The sequence below is a fragment of the Cinclus cinclus genome, chromosome 2, assembly GCF_963662255.1.
Source record: "Cinclus cinclus chromosome 2, bCinCin1.1, whole genome shotgun sequence".
NCBI lineage: Eukaryota > Metazoa > Chordata > Aves > Passeriformes > Cinclidae > Cinclus > Cinclus cinclus.
The window spans coordinates 78,416,728-78,437,848 of NC_085047.1; the positions used below are offsets into that span (position 1 = coordinate 78,416,728).

The 21,121-nt window shown below is 37.0% G+C and overlaps 1 protein-coding gene across 1 annotated transcript; it reads right to left on the bottom strand.

The window, feature by feature from the left end:
* Positions 1-1,255: 1,255 nt before the first annotated feature.
* Positions 1,256-14,793, bottom strand: STK24 (serine/threonine kinase 24). The gene is made up of 9 exons (XM_062514861.1): positions 14,743-14,793; positions 11,830-11,938; positions 11,546-11,703; positions 7,040-7,225; positions 6,641-6,786; positions 5,634-5,757; positions 4,653-4,721; positions 3,626-3,762; positions 1,256-1,292 (listed from the first exon to the last, which is right to left on the bottom strand). Exons 1-9 carry the CDS (start codon positions 14,776-14,778, stop codon positions 1,256-1,258), a joined length of 1,002 nt encoding a protein of 333 aa, XP_062370845.1. The 5' UTR covers positions 14,779-14,793.
* Positions 14,794-21,121: the final 6,328 nt, after the last annotated feature.

The window sequence follows — 21,121 nt, forward strand, 5'->3', positions numbered from 1 at the left end:
GATCTATAACACCTGAAGTCAGCTATCTAGAAGCCCTCACAGGAATAGTAGGAATTTCAAAATTCAGAATTTCAAGAAATAACTTTTCTCTGAGGAGGCAAGCAACAGGACTCAGCACACAGCACTGGGGCTGTTTTGCAGTCTCTCTGTCCAACGTCTATCAGTTTTGGTAAAGAGATGCACAGATCGAGGCAGCAAGACTGAATATTGAATATATGGATAATTTTTCTTTTATGCTGAAAGACATTTGTTTTAATGATAAAAATAGGCATGATAAAGAAGTATTTGCCACTGTCTCAGAATCTACATCTTAAGGAGATAGTTCAGAGTAAATGAAGGGAATAAAGATTTGTGTGAGCATTTAAACATGTTCAGGTGAAAAAGAGACTGTGTCTGAATTTCACAAGCTTCACAAATACCTGTTACTAAAACCAAACTATTTCAGAATTTGCCTTGGCACAATTTGAAACTGAAGATATGAAAGAACTCATTCTCTAGGAAAAACAATAGTTGAAATTTAAAGCTTTGAGAGACCAGGCGTATGAAATTTAAAACAACTAGAAGTAGTACCATAAATAGAAAGTCACACTCAGAATAAGTAAAAAGAAAGAAATGCTGGAGAAACAGAATAAAATTGTGTCTGTGCTGAGGTACAAGTAGAAGGTTCTATAATACAGGATTAACTCTTTCAATGGCAAATACTTAACATACAAAAATCTAACTGAGATTCACTTATCACATAATTCAAACTTTACATTTAATAAAGGCAAGGCAATACTCAGTTATGGCCTGTCAAATGTTTACCCCACTAACATTATCTACAAAAGCACTTTACCATTTTGTACACAGTGATTCCTTATGCACATTGAAAGGCTTTCTGTTAAAAAAGACATTATATACATATCTGTACACAATTCCAACAACCATGCTCCATCTCCCAGTGGAATTCTTAAAGCAAGATACCTGAGGTTTCTCAATATCTTCAATTTCTCTATCACAAACCTAAATATACATTTCAGATTTTACAAAAGGACACCTCCCTGGAATATGTGCATTATCATTTAAAAAAATTATAGCTTTAAGGAGCTGAAAAAGACTGCCTCCATCCAAGAGACTTCATTTTCACTCTTAGGAATGTCCTTCCTCCTAAGGATTTTCCAGAGACTAAGAGGCAGAGCAGCATTAGGATGCACGCCTTCAATGCAGATGCCATGGGATCTCTGCTGTCTTAGGAAAGCCAGGAAGGAAGAGTGTGTCAGTAGGATGAAGAACTTCCTCCAGCTAGGGAATATCTGAAGGGGAAAATAAATAGTTACTGTTGCAACTTTTAGAAAGACATTCTACATGAAGCAGCAATGAAGTTATTCCATTTTATGTCCTTGAAGTTCCAGCCTTTTTCCTTGCACAATGGCATTCACCACTGCTGCCACACTTCAAAGGAAGAGCTGTGGAACTGAACAACCCTGTTGAGCATCACTCCTTTCCTAGCAAACAGCAACAACCTGTACTCAAGTGTGTTACTGAGCAGCACTTAATAATGGAAGAGCATTTAGTGACTCCAACTTTCCTACTTTACAAATTTACATCAAATCTTTTCAAAATATTACAGGGCCAGGAAAACTGTTATTTCTTGATGTAAGCAGATTCTCAAACCATCCAGAGAAATAAACACACCTTTTAATCACATTAAGTTTCTGATAAATTTAACCATGTTCATCAAGCATCCAAGATCAGAACCGGAGGGGGAAGGTAACTGGATTCACCCACATTACTGGGCAACTATTCGGAGGGTCCCAATTAATTCATTCAGACAAACTGACAGAATCCAGTTCTAACCAATCATAAGGGGGGTGAAAATGTCATTAAAAACTTTTTGAAAACCTATCTTCAGTAATTACCTACCAAATTGAGAGGATATTGAATGACCTAATGTAGCTACTGTAGCTAATGTACCTACTTCTTGTAGCACTCAAACAAGAAGGAATTATTTTTTCAGAGTTTTACTAGCTCCAAATAATAGCTTTATTCCCAAGGGAAACCTACTAATCTATTAAATGATTCAAGCTCATTTTTAATGGGAGTTCTTGCTATTCATTCTTTCACTCCCTTTCTGGAGTCATTATCCCACATGAGCTGATATATCATCTCTGAAAAAAAGAGAAAGTTCACCCAGATCCACTGACAAACACTCTCTATGAATAATTCTTTTTCTCCTTGGAAGAGAATGAAGTGCCTGCCTTCACTGTTCCAAGACATTATGACCAAGAAGTACAGTGACAATCCAAGGAAGCAGAACAGAAGGAAAGCAATGCTATATAGGTATAGAAAGGATTCTAAAATCTTTCTCATAGGACAAAACTTAATAATGTTGCTGTCAAGACAGAACAAGATCACTCTTCCAGCATCCCCAAAAATGCCCATATCTGGGAATTGCCTCCACATTGTCATTTTCAGCCTCAATTGCAGCATCAAGTCTTTGAGGTTTCCATTTCCAGGAAGATCTCGTACCAGACTGATAAAAATATGACACTGAAGTATTAGCTGATGAAAGACTGGATTCAATTTTGGAACCCCTAATGGAAACAAACTGAGATGGAAGCTCCAGCAACTCTTTCAAGTCTGCCAGGATCAAATGAGACAGGACAGGACATCTGGCTCTAGAAGTAACCTTTCAGCACTAGAGATGCTGACTGGGCTTCATTCTTAACAGCCCATAAAGCAACACATGGCTGCTTGCAGGTCTCTTGGCACTGGCTTTTACTGAAGGGGAAAGTGCCAGCCTGGAAATCCTGTGGTTCAACCTCAAAGCTGCAAATTCCTACACTTTACCAAGCTGTGGTTAGAAAGAGTAAAAGGGAGATACCTGCTCAGGGTGATCTTTTTCCATGTAGTGGTCCATGATTTATCATTCACATGAGGTTTTTTTTCTAGTACCAAGCAATCCAATCTGGCTGCTGTGAGATTCACAACAGCTGTGGGCTCCTAGATTCAAGGTTGAATTTATAGCCTCTTCCAGCAGCAATTCTGAAATTTATACTCCTTATCTTTTCTTGTGCAGCGTTTAAAGGAACAGAAAATTGAGTATTTGTTCATAATATATTCCTAAGCAAGGAAGTTAGAAAATCTCATTAAATTTGGCCTTTTGAAGTAAGACCAAATATTGGTTTTGAAGCTGCCACCAAAAGGCCATACAGACAGTCTTTAATGAATGAACCACTGACTATGTGAGTGAAAGAAACACAGAGGAACTGAACAGTCAATTTATCCACCTGGGTGAAGGAAACTAAAAGTGATACAGAGTGTTCTCTGCAACACACACCCAGACACCAAGTGTGTGTCCCTTACATGAACTGCAAAGGGAAAAGCCTGTCCAGTCTCATTTGACACACAATATGAACACCAACAGGATGAACATACATATGTGCTATCAATTGAAGCTAAAAATTACAACTGCTGATATGATTAGGTTTTTTCCCAGTAAGCAAACACAACTGCACAAACTGCAAGCACAAGGTTTTCTTCTCCATTAGAAACAGAAATTAATGCTTTCAATTTAACATAAGGCAGATATTTATAGACTCAGAGTTGCAGCTTTCTGTAAGCCATACTGAAATAGTTTGATTACCTCTTTAGCCGCTGCACAAGGTGTGACACCATGGTATCTGCAATGCCTGGACAAGCCTCTTCAGCTAAATAAACTGCCTTCCTCAGTTCTTCTATGGAATCTGCGTTACCACCACACATCTCACTCTTCTCTTTCAACTGAAGGGAAACCAGGAAGAAATACATTAATATGATAATAATAAATATTTCTGTACACAATATAACGCAGAAGCTTGTTAGGAAGTGACCACCAGTGTTCACAATGTCAGCATTTGACTTTCATCATAAACCCTCTCATACTGAAGACTTCTTTCAAGCAGAAGTTTGTATTAACAGCACTTAACAGGATGTCATCATTTTCACACGTCTTCAATCTTCACACATCCTATTCAGAATGGTCAGTCAAAATAACAACATAGTATCCCAAGAAAAAAAGAACAGTATTTAACCATAGCTGTTTTTATTCAAGATGTGTTTCCTACACTTTGGTATCCTTACTTGCATGCCTATAGCTTATACATACGTGCTGCAGCAATTTTATCACATCTTCACAAATTCTTCTCTTACCCTTCATGTATTCTTTTTCAAATTTGCTTTTCAGTATTTGGAGAGAAAGTATAAAAAATAAAAAACTCAGAATGGGAACAAATATAGTTTTCAACACTGAAATGCAACACTGAAATTCTTGATGATCTGGTCCACAACTGTATCTTGGAACACTGAAGAGCTTGAAATTTGTAGTAAGATAAATATATGAAGTAGTGTCAAAAATAGAATGCTGCAATCCAAACATTCACACACCCTTTTCTTGTCATGTTAATTGTTTTAGGCCAGCATGACTGATGTTACTACCATGCTACCATGTTACTACCAACAATATCAAGTATTGTTACAAGCAAAATACAGATCTCAGAAGCAGACAACCAAAGGCACAGCTAAAACTTAACAAGTTCAAAATGGATAGTAGCAACCTTAGGTGTCATCCATTATATTTTTCTTTTTTTTTCAGATAAACCTTGGAATTGTTAAGTTTTAAAGCAATAACTTACCTCTGCAAATAAAGGGGATATAATTGTAGACAGGCATTGGGATAGAGGCCTCTTTGGGATTTCCTTTTCCTTTAAAGAAAAAAAAAATCTGACCAATTTTATTTCTGAAAATAAGCTTCTTCATTGTATTCTAATAAAAGACAAAATATATTTCCAACATGCTACACTTTATGAAAGCTCCGTTTCCATATATGGGAAATGTTCTACAACATGCTATTCCAAAGCACTGTCAAAAACAGAGGCTGAATTAGAATTTGAGTCCACACCACCTCAAATACATGCAAGCTCAAAATTAGAAGGGGAAAAAAAGAAAAAAAAAAAACACAAACCAAAACCAAACTCCCACTGAGCATGAACTAAATCATAGATATGCTGATATTTACTAGGCTCATCCCATATGATACAGTATTTTTCTTATATTTCTCCAGAATATTTGGAGCCAGCAGAACAACAACCTGCTCTGGCTGCACAGGTTTCAGAAAATGCAATGGAGCAGTTCCTCAACATTCCTTGTTCTGGGTTGTTTGGGTTTGGAACTGGTTTGATGTTTTGGTTTTTTCTGGGACATGGGCACATTCAGTTCTTTGTTACATTGTAGTCTTTTTCCTTAAAAGACAAAAATGCCTTCTCCAAAACTCCAGCCTAGATTTGCACTATACTGGCTTTAGTTTACTACATAGAACAAAGATTTAAAAAATACAATATTGCCTGATCTTCCTCCGGTGGTTGTATTTCACCAACTAGGGAAATATTTTGGTACATATTTCATCAACTACAAAAAAGTACACATTAAAACAATGCCCAAACTTCAAGACTTACTCAAAAAGTTTTGTGAAAGGCAACTGTAGAAAATACATTTTTAGCAAAAGTTCTGGAAGTCTCACAACACAAATGCTTTTAAAGACACAAAATAAAATCACCCCACTCAATTATTAAAGCAAGAATTATCTCCTTGTATTATAAAGTCAATATTTTGAGCACCTTATTTCTTTGCAACTCCAAAGGCTGGGCTGCTCCATTCTCTAGATTCTTGGGGTCTTTTTCTCTTATTGTAAAGATCCACTCTTCTGAATCACTCCCACCTGAAGCCTGACCATCTGCTTCACTTCAAGGGAAAGGAAAAAAAAATCAGTTTTTATTACCTACACTTACTGCTGGTGTTCATTCAATATATGCACTACATATAAAAACTACAGTAAAGACCAAGATCAGGATTCTATTGTGCAGGCCACTACATATAAAAATAAGTCTGAAAATTAAGATAACTTATCTTCTGGGAAAATTAAAAAATTTAAACCAAGATTCTTCACCAAATACAAGGAAGAAAGGCATTACAGACTCAAAACATTTTTCCAAGTCACATTAACAATTTACATGAAGTGTTTTATTGCTATCTGAAAACCAGTTTGAGCAGAGTACCTCAAATCATTAGAGAAAGGGTAGGAAATTAGAAAACTTAATTCACTTTTCTTGCCTAGAAAAACAGCTAAGACACTGGAACTGTGGTCACTGGAAGGCATGAAGCCATTAATACTGTAAAGAAATATACAGCTGTAATGTCACCCAAGAAATAACCTTATGCTTGCCATTAGCATGCAGCCTAGAATTGCAGAGAATAATTGTATCTTCTTTACTATGAAGCATTTAATCCATTTGCGAATAAGCTGTAGCAATCTCTTCACTTGAATTTCATTTGCACAGTGTTACTTGGCTGTGCAGCTTGAGACCTTCTGCCTGCAGAACAGCTGGCCTCATGTCTAGGAAGAACCCTGGACACTACATAAAAGAGAAGCATAGAATATGGGTCACAAGAGTTTTTCTCAGTGACTGTTACTTGCATGAAATCCCTGGCAATGCTAAAATTAAGACTGCATTCATTTACCAAGGTCACTAAGCTGAAAAGCTGCAAATAACAGAACACAGGAATATATGTGCTAAAAATAATTCCCTGGCTCCTCACAAAGGATATTTTATAGACTCAAACTTACGTATCTGAGTCATCAGAACTGGAGTCGTCATGACTTTGCTCAGACTTCCATCTCTTGTGCCTGTCAATGAGGTCAGCCAAGTAAGATGTTTTCTTGGAGTTTCGTAAAATGAATTTGTGTTTTAAAAGCTCTTTTGCAGTAGGTCTCTTAAAAGAGAAAAAGAGAGAGGTGGAGTTGGTTTTTTTTTAGCATGTTTGACAGTGTTGAGTGACTCACTATAAAAACAAAGAAATCCAGAGTTTAGTCTTGATACAAATGAGATTTTAAATATATACAGTATCTAAAAATATACCTGTCACTTGTGTCACACCATATTAGAGCAGCTGAATGACACTTACTCATGCAATTCATGTAAAGCAGTCAAGTTCTCTACTACACACTGACAAACATGAAACTCACAAAGCTTGGGTCCTTGTTTAAGCAGGCCTCGACAAATTCTTTGAGGGATTTACTGAAGTTTCCTTCCAGAGTTGGTGGATTGTTCTTAGGAATGAGGAACAGAACTTTCATTGGATGCAATTCTGAATGAGGTGGCTCTCCTTTCGCGAGTTCTATGGCTGTTATACCTAATGACCAGATATCTGCCTGCAAGAAAGAATGCTTTTAAGATTAGGTTGGAGAAAGAAAAGAAAACAAAGTTTTGGCTTGCTATTCTAGTTTAACCAGCAACACACATCTGCTTGCTCACACTGTCCCCTGGTGGAATGGTGGGTGGAAGAAAATTTCAAGGGTAAAGGGGAGAAAACTTGTGGGTTATGAGCAGTTTAATAACCAAAATAAAATAACAATAATAATAAATTATAATGAAAAAGAAAATAACTAAGAGAGAAAACTAAAACCCAAGAAAGGCAAGTGATGTAAGCGGAAACAGCTGCTCACCACCAACAGAAAGATGCTCAGCAAGTCTCTGAACAGCAGACCCCAGCCCACCTTCCCCTGGTTTTATTGCTGAGCATGAGGCCATATGGTGTGGAATATCCCTCTGGTCAGCTGGTTTCAAGTGCCCACGCTGAGGCTGAGTCCTCTCCCAACTCCTTGTGCACCCCCAGCCTGCTCACTGGTGGGTGAAAAGCAGAAGAGGCCTTGACTCTGTGCAAGTGCTGCTCAGTGATAAGGAAAACATCCCTGAGTTATCAACACTTGCAGCACAAACCCAAAACACAGCCACACACCAGCTACTGTGAAGGACAATCATTTTACTCCAGTCTAAACCACCACACTTGTAAAGGCAGATTTTTAAGCTTTACTGTAAATAACTTCATGGGTAAACTGGTTTTGGTACCACTGTTTTATGTGATTAGCCACATAGCTCAAGTAAACAGAGTTTTTTGGTTGTCTCCACTCTTCAGTATAAAATGGCTCTACTAAGTAGAGTTTATTTTTTTTTTTAAATCAATACTACTACACCAAAAATCAATGGCAGAGTTGTTATAAACTAGCATTTTAATCTACCATATTCAAGTACACTATGTAAATACAGGGTAAATCTAAAATATTTACATAAAGTGTTTTAACTTGAACAAGATCTTTCCTCAAGACAAATTAGGTAGTATAACCATCAGAAATTTAATACACTAGAATATAACTTCCCTGAAGTTTAACACTGGTTTTATATACCATTCTTATTCACAGACTAGAGAAATGCAGTCTTGAACAATAATACTCAGCTTTTTGGTCCAAGTAGCCTCTGAAAGTTTCCACTATCAAAATGTGCTACTCTTTCTAGGGAATTCTGTCTCCCTTGATACAAATCCTATTGCAAATCTGCCTGAAGTAACGTGAAGCAATGCATTATAATTCTCTTATGTTTTGTTGAAATCACAGACCCAAAAGTCAAGAGAATGGATAATAAACCTGTCAGAAAGGTTAAAAGAAAAAAATTTTGACAGAAATGTCTGTTCCAAGGACAAGATACCAATTAAAAACATTTATGTTTGGTTTTTTCTGTTTCTTTTTGAGTGAAACTACTCTCAGGAAAACAGGAAAGATCTGACATGAGCTGTCTGGTTTTACTCCCAAACAGAGCAGTTGGAATTTTGCTATATTGTAAACACATCTATTTCCAGGTACAAGATAGAGCAGAGATTTCATTTATCACTGCTATCTTTACTAAGTACCCCTCAACCCCACCTGTGTCAGCCCTGTGGATTCTCATGGTTATTTTTGACTGACTTGCACACATCCATTCCACTATCACAGCCACAGTGCTTGGCCCAAAAACAAGCTCGTCCTTACTTGTTCAGACAGTATCCTACTGTTAAGAGCTTAGTTACTTAATTTTGCAAGTAAGAACGAAAAAAAAAGCAGAGTTAATTACCATACCACCGAATTTATGAAATGCCATTTTGTTAGCCCATGTTACAGAACAGTTCCTGAGCACAAAGAATTACATAAGCACATGAGCCCCGAGTTTCATTTATATTAAGAAGAGCATTATCAGCTAAGCTCTCCTCAAGCCTAATTGTGAGTAACTTCCCTCTAGCAGGAAAGCTTCTCTTGGTTACAAAAGATAAATGTCACCTGGAAAGATGAGTCTTCATGTTAACAACTGAGCATTATTATTTCCAATTCATTAAATAATTTCAGTTTCTCGAGAGTGAAGTTTTAAAGCCACATAAATGGACATATTTTTTTTTCTGCCAGACTTTCAGTCACAGGTGGAGCATGTGCATAAACAAGCATAAACATCAAATTTACATGCGTACGAGTATATACATATTCACTTGCACACAGACATATGTATATCAATACTTCCTTTTTTTCATCATGTACTTGTAACACTACTGCTAGTGACCTTCCTCTACGAAAATGAACAAAAAAGTGCAACAAACCATGGCTGCACACTAGACTCTTTGAAGTCCAAGATGGGTTTTGGAAGTCTATTCCTGTTGAAAACATCAAAAATAACTCACCCCATATTCCTCTGTAACCATATCCTCCCCTTTCATAGATAAGAAAGGAAGTACCAATTGCATGTGTATCAAATTAGACATTTCTAGGATGCACTTGACTGTCACAATGAAATCCCAAAACAAGCACAAATAGTTCTCCAAATGGAGAGGGATAAGCATGACATCAGGATGTGGTGATATTACATTAAGTTTTATCATATGTTGTGATTTTTAGAGTTTCACATCTTGAACAAAAATTCTTCTTCCAGGTTCAGATGACAGTGAGAAAGTCACCAGTAACTACTGTTTACTGAAGTACTGTCATAAGCCTTTCCTCTTCTAATCTAATGTGTAAAATTCAGTGTGGCCCTACAGTTCTTGCAAGTCAAAGAAAACAGGCTATGTGCAAAAGAAAGCCATTTTCAAATTAAATATCTATTTTTTACAGTACAAGTTTTATAGCAGAAAGAACAGAGAACTGCCTATATGAAAAATGAAGCATGTTAAGAAAATGTGTTTTCACGTAAGACAGGAATCAAAACAGGAAGCAGAAGCGCTGCCAAAAACTAGAGCCCTTTCAAGCTTTTATTGGGAATCTCTCATCAAGTATCCAAGACTTATGTCCACATGACACTGCTGATTGAAACAGACAGAATGGAAAACGTAAAGACTGAATCATACTTTGTCCAAGCGGTGGTCATTTCCAGGAGCCATACCTAAAAAAAACCAAAAAACCCCAACCAACCAAAGCCAAACCAAACAAACAAACTAAAAATCCCCCACAGAAACACACAAAGGAAAAAAAAACAACCACCATTCAAAAAAGTTTACTCAACTTTAAACTGGGATTTTGGGGTCATTTAAGCTTCAACAGTTCTTTGCGTGTTATAGTCTCTTTAGAGAAAGATATCAAATAGGGTCAGCCTTGGCAAGTGGAAAGAAACATCCCAACCTTTCTCACTGCATGGAGATACGGCCAATCAACAAACCCCTGCAGGGAAATCAGAGGAGATGGGCAAGGAAGATGAGCTCAGGGAAGAACATAAGGAAATACTGCTAATTATCATAAAGAAAACTGATCTTAACACAAGTTGAGCTTGAGGGTGACCTTTGCTCCAGACCTACAGCTGCAGCAGTAGGTTGGGCAAAGAGCCTTTCCTGATAACATGGGTATCCTGCTGAGCTAGCCAAGCCATGTGGGACAGGGAGAAGGCAGGGGCAGCAAAGAGCTATATATGTACCTCAAACAAATAGAACCATAAAAAACAAGTAACCGACACAATGAACTCTGGAAAAAGCAATAGGCCTGAGCTGGCTTTAATGGGCATATTCTTTCCTGGCTAGCAGGGACATGCAATACCTTACTGGTGAGGATACGGAGAACAGTAGTGGAATCACATTTCTACTGTGACCCAACTATGTATTACAGTTGATACATCATGCTTGTGTTGAGAATTCAGTATGCTGATGTGCCACTTGGCTAAATCAAAATCCTGTATACAGATAAATTTGGTATGAACACCTCCCGAATGGCAAATCTGAAAGAACACAGTCAGAATAGCACAGACCCACACAGCTTTCTGCCAGAGATGAGTAACAGCCCTTTCAAACAACACTTTCACATCCACCAAATCCATATTCTTCAACTGTGTTGATGGCTATTTTTTTCTAAAAACAAGTGGAAGAATATTAGCATTTTGTATATATTTGGATTCTTCTACTTTTAAAGAGCCAAAAATACTCATCAATAGAGTAGGATAAAAGGTGATGGGATGTACTCATGAATACTGTATAATTTCTTGCCATCTGGATTACTTTAATAAACTAGGAAACCTAAACTTTGGATACAAATTAAGAAAACTTTCCTCACCAACAGTTTTAAGCTGCTAGGGGTCATCTGAACACACCATCATGTAGACACAGCCAAAGTTATTAGCGGCATTCTGAAGACCAAGACTATGTAATTCAAGTTAGAAAAAGGAAGGGGCTTTGGTAACATCTTGAAGTACCTTACCTTTGAATCATATGCTGATTGCTTTATTACTTCAGGTGCCATCCAAAATGGTGTTCCCACAAAGGTATTCCTCTTTATCTGTGTATCTGTTAGCTGTCCAGCTACTCCAAAATCTGCCAGCTTTACTTCCCCTTGTTCGGACAGTAATACATTAGCAGCTGGAATAAAGAAGAGGAAATACCAGAAATTAAGATATTTGACCCCATTTGACAATGTAAGGGTGCTCATTCAGGTTGTATGAGTTCTTCTGACATTCTTTCATCACAAATAATAAAACAATTTACCTTTAATATCTCTGTGGATTTTCTTTTCTGAATGCAAGTAATCGAGTCCTTTGAGTATCTCCCTCAATATTGTAGCAATTTGAGTTTCATCAAGTGAGCCAGGTTCTAACTAGGAGATGCAAGAAATGTTAAAATATGTATAAAAAAGGGACAAACAGAAATAACACTGTGACTATAAAAAGAAATTATGCCTTCTGTCACCCGCAAAACTTCCAAATTTCTAACTTCATAATATGAGTCAAAACAGAATATTCTCTTTAAAAAACACATAGTCCCAAACTAGGTGGCCTAATGAACAACGGGCAAAGAAATGATTGATCTAAAATATTATGTAAACTTTGTTAAAGGTGCCATAAAGACAGAGTCTCAAGTTATTGCTTTGTGGTCAGATCATAGATATACTATGTCTTTGAAATGCATCTGATTGGTAACATTACACTGAACTTAAATGTGCAAGTACACAGACCCTATGTGGACCCAAATCTCAAAGCCTGAGCAAGAAGCTAAGGAATTCAATACTAAATAAATCAGTCTATGACTACATACTGCACTGGATTTTGAGAAACTCTCTAAAACACAGTTTAAAATGACAGGCTGAGAGAACATTATACATTTTAAAATGTTAACTTTTTTCATGTAATACTGGAAATACAAATCTGCTAATTCTTCCTATGAGAAGAATCAGTAATGTTAGATCATCCCAAAGATCTTTACATCTGATATGAATTCTAAAAGTGAGACTAACAGAGGAAAGGTCGCTACACAGAGGGATTCAAACAGTAAGGGCAGCTCAAGAGAGACACTGAAACTTTGTGTCCAAATGTTAATATTGAAAATATTTCACTATTCAAGTTTACTCCACAGTAGCACTCACTGAAGCACAATCAAAAAGTTGTGCCTCTGAAGCTTCATTCTGTGAGAAGAAAAGCATTTCAGATAAAGATTTTCAGATGAAAATTAAAAACAGTACATCCCTCAGAAATCCTCACGCATAGCAACAGAAGTAATATTTCATATAACAATGCATTTGCTTCATCTTTGCAGCTTTATTTATAATATAATTTGCTTTTCCCTAGCTGTGATAATACACACAATAGTACCACTACCTGAAACCCACTAAGACATTCTCAAACCTTTGCTCCTGCCAGGCTGTGAGCACCAGTTTGAGACTCTGTAACATGACACAACACATCTAATGGGGGAAAAACTCTTATGTCAGATTCAACTCACCTTAGTGAGGAGGAATTACTGAAAACAGAGTAAATCTGAGAATATTTGCACTTGTACCACAGTCACAAACTTGAACTATACTCAAAGTTTGAACAAAAACATACACGCAGTTGCCTTATATGTACTTGTTCTTGCGAGGCAGGATTTTGAAATCATCCAGTGCATATTCAAGCTAGCATGACATGTCTGCACTCTAAACACAGAATTCAAGGCACCAGGTAATTCTTGCCTTGAGTATGAAAACATGACAAAGCATGCCAGATTCTAGTCGAGAATCATAATGCGCACGACAGAACTAGAACATGCACCGGAACATAAACTGAAAATTAATGAAGCACACAAAAGGTGCTTAACAAACACTTACATGATTATTTCAGTTCTATGGTGCAATTTCTTCAATAATATTTTAAGATGTGAACAAGGAATTTCTACTATTTCTAAGCAACAAATTTAGAAAATAATCACATTGTCATCACACAAGTTAAATTTGTGCAATGAAAGAGAAAATAAGAAAATATGGCAATGTGTTTTCATTCTGCTCTTTTTTAACTGTATCAAGAAAATGACAGCTAATTTATAAAAGCAAACCAAATTTCTAACTGTTCTTCTGTCAGGAAGAAAAAACTATCACAACAGTAAATAAATAATTTCCATAACACCTTTATGGGGAACAGCATGAATTTTTACACAGTCACAATACAACCTAATAGATGTGGGAGCTAAAGGTATAAATGGGTTCAAAAATACACAGCTGCAGCAAGTCCACATTTAATATCCACTCTTGTCTTCTGGATGTCACCAGCAGAATCCCTGTACAGTGACTTTGTTCCTTTTGCTCTTTCCTCAAGCATTTATCAGTTACCTCATTTGACAACTGCAAACTCTGCTAGAAAGACATTCCGCCTCAATTTGTATAACAATTTTAACATACTTAAAACATGCATTATTATTTCTATAATAATGTTTTTTAAATCCACAATGAACATAAAGAAGGAGTGCCATTTGGGAGGGGGCTTGGGTGCTTTTTAGTAGCTGAAGTGAATGCCAGCATCCTGTCACAGAAAACATGATCTGCACTGACCCCTTTGAATTCCAAGCCAAACCTGGGTACTCCATCCCAGGTGCAGAATGAGACACTTGCTCTGGTTAAATTTCATACATTTGGTGATTGCACAGTCCTTTGATCTACCCTCCATGGAGTCCAGAGCTTCTCCTCTTTCTTTCAAATGTTATTTTTAATACCAGCCTAAACTGGATTTCTGTCCATTTAGACTTCAAAAAGACTTCAAACATGGAATCTTTTGTTTATTTGTTTGGGGGAGAAAGCACTGAGGAAGATACAATAAAATGTATAAACTAAGAATAGTTGTGGTGGCAGAACTAAGAGATACAGAAAACTATTTTCAGGCACTAGTGCTCTCTGGCTGACTGAAGATTAGTATTCTAAGATGTTTATATACTGCTTCCAGTACTATGTTGCTTAGTTCCCTCCCTTCTATTTACACAAATAATCAGTCATGCCTCAGGGAAAATAACATTTTTCAGGCATTGACAAATACTTTTCTCCTATACTGAAAGTGGACATTGCCACAACCAAGTCCAAGTGATCTATCATAGTTTCCAGAATTATAAAATAGGAAAATAATAATGTGAAGAAACAAAAAAAATGCATAATTTACTTACTAGATCAAGGGCAGAGCCTCCACCTAGATATTCCATTATTATCCATAATTTTGTATCCTGCAAAACAAAAAACCAATAAAAATGTATAAAGGGTAAAAAAAAAAACCAACGAAAAATAAAGCAGTAACTTAATGGGTCTTGTTCCATTTTTTTGCTGAAGTAATTATCTGTAGTTTGAAACACCACTAACATTCAGCTGTTCCTCAAAACTATCTTTGGATTCTTTATTCAAGAGTGTGTGCATGGAGAAGAATGCATTTTCATTTCAGAATTCCAATTATGGACATTCCAAGTATCAAATAGGGTTACATAGATTTCCTTCCCTTAGAAAATATTACCTTGATTTGGTTGATCATCTTTATTTGTAGACATACCTCAAAATATTTTCTTTAGTAAGCTTGACCTCCTGTCTAGTTTAAATTGAAATAGAATTTACTCTTCATTTTTCAGCTCTTTCATTTTCTTGAACAGTCAAGTAGTTTTCTCAACTAATGATTTTGCATCTGATACATGACACAGAATTTTTCACATTTGCGTTCAACACAGAAGAAGCAAAGTAGTAATAAAAATTGTTTAAGATGACTATAACAATTTACTAGCTTCAGGTAGTAGAAGAAAAGCTAACAACAACATTAAGCTACTATATTTCTAAAGAAAACCTTGGTACATATTACAGGACTGCTTAACACAAGACATACAGTACACTGATCTAAGAAAGAGACTGGACCCAGTCCTTTCTTTCAACTGTTTGCAGCATATTTTTCCCAGATACACTAAAAGAAGCAGTTAGTCCAGCTTTTCCTTGAAGTACCAGCCTTAATACACACAAAGCAAAGCCACAAATCTATTCTATGTCTACTACTACCATAGAATACTATGGTATTCAAATGAAATTGCTGCACAAAACACACTGGTGGTTTAGTTCTTATGATTATCAAGTTATTTTAAGCTTTGTTAGTTTCACCTCTATGGTATGTACCCAACTCTCACAAGACCTCTAGCATAATAATATAGATATCTCTCAGAGCAAGGAGCACATAAATAGCAACAATATTCATTTACTTTATCTGACAGAAAAAAAGCTTTGTGTAAAAATAAGGGCTCACAGCCAGGGCATCTGACTGAATTCTCATCTATAAGGATGGATTCATATTTTTAGAGAAGTGGTAAACACATTGCAGGACATAACTTCATCTAAATCCTCTGAGAGACTAAAATTTTAGCCCTTAGGACTCACTTAAGTCTTTTAGTCATTATTGTATCTATAATTCACTGCATCCACCCCCTCTCTGGACTTAGAATGCACCTGCTGTAGGTAAATGTGCATTTTTCCTACCTTCAGTTGCACATACCATATTATTTTTAGACAACCCTGGATTAGAGTTCCTTCATCATCCACTATTTTTAACACACAAATTCAGCTAAATTTAGATACCATCCTTCAGAAATCAACTCACACTATTTGACAAACAGTCTTGTGAAAAATATTTTAGGAGAGCCAGAACACATTTTTTAGGAAGAACGAGTAATTTAAAAATATAATCTACCTATCTCAGTACTGAGAGACAACATCCTGATAGTGCTTACTTTCTACAGACACCACAAACATTCCAAGAACTGTAACTTATCTTGAAACAGTCCCTTACAGTACTGAAATACTTTTTTTTTCTGCTAAAACTTTTTCTTGTTCTTCCTGTCCCTTCAAGGCACCAGGTCCTAGCAGTTCCAGAACAAGAACATTACTGACATGTGTCTCATAGTGAGTCATCCTAAACTTAATCAAAATCTTATATTTTTCTGATAAAATGTATTTTAGAGCCACACAGAATTTCCTGAATATTCAAGACTTGCACTTCATTTTAACAGTAACTTCAGCACAAATGTGTCAACTGCATCACTACTTCTTACTTCACTGGAAATGCCTGGCTGGGAAAGAATAAGGTAAAGGAAGCAAGAACAGGGAAGAAGAAAGAAAAGGAAGGAAAAAAAATTAAAAAAAAAAAAAGGAAAAACCCCCAAACAGCTACAGAGCTCAACAAGAGATGCGGTGCATCTTTATTATCTCAATTATCTCAGTGATTTAAAGAGTTAACAACTCAAAATAAGATATCATTTCCCAGAAGAGAAACTCTCTAGAACTCTAGGTACCAAATTCTCCAACTGAAAACTATAAATTAGAGGTAGAAAGTAACTAACAAAAATATTTAAGAATATAATTTTAATTACACAGTTACACAATCATATAACACAATTACACTACATGTTATATTACTCATAGTCTTTTTAAATCACCATTTATCATTTTAATTGTTTTTCTAGTTCAATTAGTCTTTGCTCCTGAAACTTTCATCATCAGTTGCCTGAGGTGAGGCCACATGTCTGAATTTATCATACAAAATCCGTTGATCCAGTAAACTTAGTAATTCTACATTTTAAAACAAATGAAGCATGGAAATACAGTTAAGAAACACACACACACACACAACTGTATCTGTATCCCAGAGTAAAGCTAAATAATAGCAATCTATTACAATTTGAATTTGTATCCCTATGAATCCCTTTGAATCCCTATATTCAACGTTATTTTTAATTCTCCATATTCAAAGTAGTTTTTAATTCTCTATGGTTCCCCCTTGCCTCAGAAATATTACTCAACTTCATCAATGGTTTTGGGTTTTTATTTTTAAAGTTTCCATCGTTCATATGAAGTATCTCAACACATGTGTATGATTCATAGAGGTCAAACCAATCAAATAAATTTAATTACTATGGTAGCAAATCTTACTACCGCTTTTCCCTAATTATTTTTGGATTTTTTTTAAGCTTTCTTATAGAAAATCTGCATATATTGCTTAACTAGAAGATGCAAATAAATCATTTTGGTGAGACAGTTGTAATGAATTTTTCAATATGCATTTCATCTTAGAGCCAGCAACCTATTTATACTGACTTTATGTCTGTGGGGGCTTGGATGCTAGGTAACCCCCAAAATCATTCTGTCACTCCCTTTCTCACCTGGATATGGGAGAGAGAATATAGCAAAAGGCTCATGGGGTCAGGTAAGGACAGGCAGAGACCAATCTCCAGTCGCCCTCATGGGCAAAGCAGACTAAAACTGGGGACATCAGTTTATTACCAGTCAAATCAGAGTAGTATAATGACAAATAAAAACAAAAATTAAAACCCATTCCCTCTGGCCCCTTCCCCATGGGCTTGAATTTCACTTCCAATTTTCTCCATCTCCTCCCCCCAGTGGAAGCAGGGGATGGGAAATGTGGATTGTGGTCAGCTCATTGCATGTTATCTCTGCCCACTCCTTCCTCCTCAGGGGGAGGGCTCCTCACGCTCCTGCCCTGCTCCCACAGGAGACAGTCCTTCATGGACTTGTCCAACATGAGTCCTTCCTACAGGCTGCACTTCTTCATGAACTGCTCCAGTGTGGGTTCATTCCACGGGGTGCAGTCCTTAGGGAACAGCCTGTGGATCTCCCACAGCATCATAAGTCCTGTCAAACCTGCTCCAGAGCGGGTTAATCTCTCCACAAGGCCAGTGGTCCTGCCAGGAGCCTGCTCAAGTGTGAGCTTCCCACAGGGTCCCAGCCTCATTCAGGCACATGCACCCGTGTGGGTGGTGAGGGTCTCCCCCACGGGCTGCAGGTGGATGTCTGTGCTCCCACTGACCTCCACGGGCTGCAGGGGAACCTCAGCTACAGCATTTAGAGCACCTCCTCCCCCACCCCTTCTCCACTGACCTTGGTGTCTGCAGGGCTGTCCCTCTCACTTACTCTCACTCCTCTCTCATTCTCTCAACCCGCAGTTATGCAGGTTTTTTCCTCCCTTCTTAAATTTGTTATCCCAAAGGCACTGCCACAGTCACTTCCTGGCTCAGTCTTGGCCAGCAGCACATCCATTCCGGAGCCAGCTGGCACTGGCTCTATGAAACTTGGGGAAAGCTTCCAGCAGCCTCTCACAGAAGCTGTCCCTGTGGCCCCCCACTACCAAAACCTGAGATAATGCCTTGTAACAACAGCACAGTGCTACTATGAATTGACTTTGGCATCACCACAGCAACGGGCCTCCTTCTTCCCTTCTTTCCTGAGTATCTCTGGCATGCTTCACATTCCCTAACACCTACTGTCACTTTGCTTTTTAAAGCTGCCCAAATTCTTTTTTTGCTTGAACTTCTCACCCTCTTCAGTATAGATTCCCCTTTTGCACTCAAACAGAACTCCAAAAGCACTATGTTTTCTCCCATAGCCTAGATCAGCAATTATATATTACATACAATCATTTATACTTTCAAGAAGATATTACATTTATATACTGACACTAGCAATATTCAGTGCTCCATTTTAATATCTGAAACAAGACCAGTTTTCTTCTTTTAAGCATCAGCCACAATGCAGCATTAAATTTGCTTCAAAATACAGTGAAGCCATGGTGAGTCAACCATCCAAGATTAGGATTTTTTTTTTTTCTGTAAACTTAGATGAGCAGATTAATGAGGGCACATGGAACATTTCCTTTTACACAGCAAGAACAAAGGGTTTTCTCCTCTGATACCATGAAACTGAAGAAAGGAACAGCTTTGGAATCTAGAAGAAACTCTGTTAGGAGTTTCTGCAGATCCTTTCCAAACTATGGTTGCTCTTCTTGAGGTCTGACTTCTGATTTTAACTCTGCAACCACAGGAAACCTTACAATAGCAACTTTACCTCTCATGAAGCTTCCTTCAACAAGTTACTTTTATACCATGAAAGTATTTGCAAAGTAAGTGCAGATACAGTAGGTGAAGAATTTCTAGTACATAAAAATTGAAGACTGTACACTGAGGAAAAAAGAGCCATCCACCAAAAAACTTCTATAGATTCTCAAAGGTACATTTTAACTGAAAACTGAGGAAGACAGAAGACTTAGAGAAACAAGTAATCAAGATTAACATCTTTGTTTTAAGTCCTTACACAGCTAAAAAACATCTGCATAAACACAGAAGACGCCTACCTTCAGAGATGCTTCGTATTTCTTTTATGTGGAGAACATACACATTTCTTAGCAAAATGATATTACACAGGATAGACCAAGCTAAAGCAATCAACACAAGTATGTACTGATAAAATTGTTTCTAAATCTCCTTTCTTGTGGGAAGGAGAGACTGCATAGGAAAATCTAACACAGTCACTAAAGAGAAAGACTGGAAGGACACTAAAGTAAGTTCACTGAACGACTTGTGTAATTTGAAAATTGTAGTAACAATAGTAAGTATGTGTTTCTTTTTAAGTGAAATCAAATCTCCCCACACCTCTTGTGAGAAAGAGAATTTCCCAACTTGAATTCATTGTGAGCAAAGGCATTTCCCACCTGAAATTTAAGGTACACAATTAGCAGCAGAACAAAGTGTATTTATAAACAGAATTTAAAAGCTTGTTTATTTATGGACACAAGCCACATCCAAACTCCACTTAGAATCTCTATTTGCAAGCATTAAAACACCTATGAACAATCAAAAGCTAGAAATAATATATTTGATTGAAATAACATAACAGATTTCCTAAATTGATCTATATACAGAAATTTTACTATCACTGCATTAGGAGACCTAGAGTACTGAAAAACAAAAAGAACTTCAGCTGATCTGAAAAGAACAAAGTAGTACCAAAACTGATAGTCACTACACAACTTGAGATGTGATGTGATAATTTGTTCAATAAATTTTTCAGTTATGCCAAAGTAATAAGTTCCAGGAAAGGACTCCTACGTTTAAGTACTGGTATAAATTTAGTATTGATATTCATAATTCTCCAAGCATAAGAAACCAGATTAAAAGAACCTTGAAACACACAATGCACGCAACAGGATAACTTCTCTAAATTGCATTCCTGCTACAAGTAGTTACTGTTACGTGGAGATTTGTCTTCTGATAATCTCATATTTAAAAACTCAGAGAAGTCTGACAGGTCTAGCAATCAAGAGTTTTTTAAATACTTGCATACTGATTCTTAAATGCTTGACTTGGAAAACGAGATGCAGACATCATGGGTCTTGTCTGCCGTATCTAATTTAAGCCACCTTTCAGACTGATTCCCTCCATTCTTGAAAGAAAGAAGAATTTTTCCAGGATCTATTCACCCTTGTGCTTTTAACTGCATCTGAAGCCCCTGCTGTTCGTCAATGCCACCAGGTGGCAGAATCATGCATGCAAAGCCAAAGAAAATACCACCCACCCCACACCCACAAAACAGAAGGGCCTTCCTCAAAACAAGCCATGTAACCCACCAAAGACAGAAGTACAAAACTAGCTGTCTAAAATGAATCTGAAAACATTTATCACCCTGACACCCTTCATAACAAGAGGAAGAATGATTAACCAGACAACTATACCT

What these genes read in the sequence shown, in the direction of transcription:
- STK24 (XM_062514861.1), bottom strand. Translation starts at nt 14,778, where the DNA reads ATGGAATATCTAGGTGGAGGCTCTGCCCTTGATCTA. An exon ending in AATCCACAGAGATATTAAAG is followed by an intron (nt 11,704 to 11,829) that starts GTAAATTGTTTT and finishes TCTTTATTCCAG; the next exon opens with CTGCTAATGTATTACTGTCC. An exon ending in AATCAGCATATGATTCAAAG is followed by an intron (nt 7,226 to 11,545) that starts GTAAGGTACTTC and finishes TCTTTCTTGCAG; the next exon opens with GCAGATATCTGGTCATTAGG.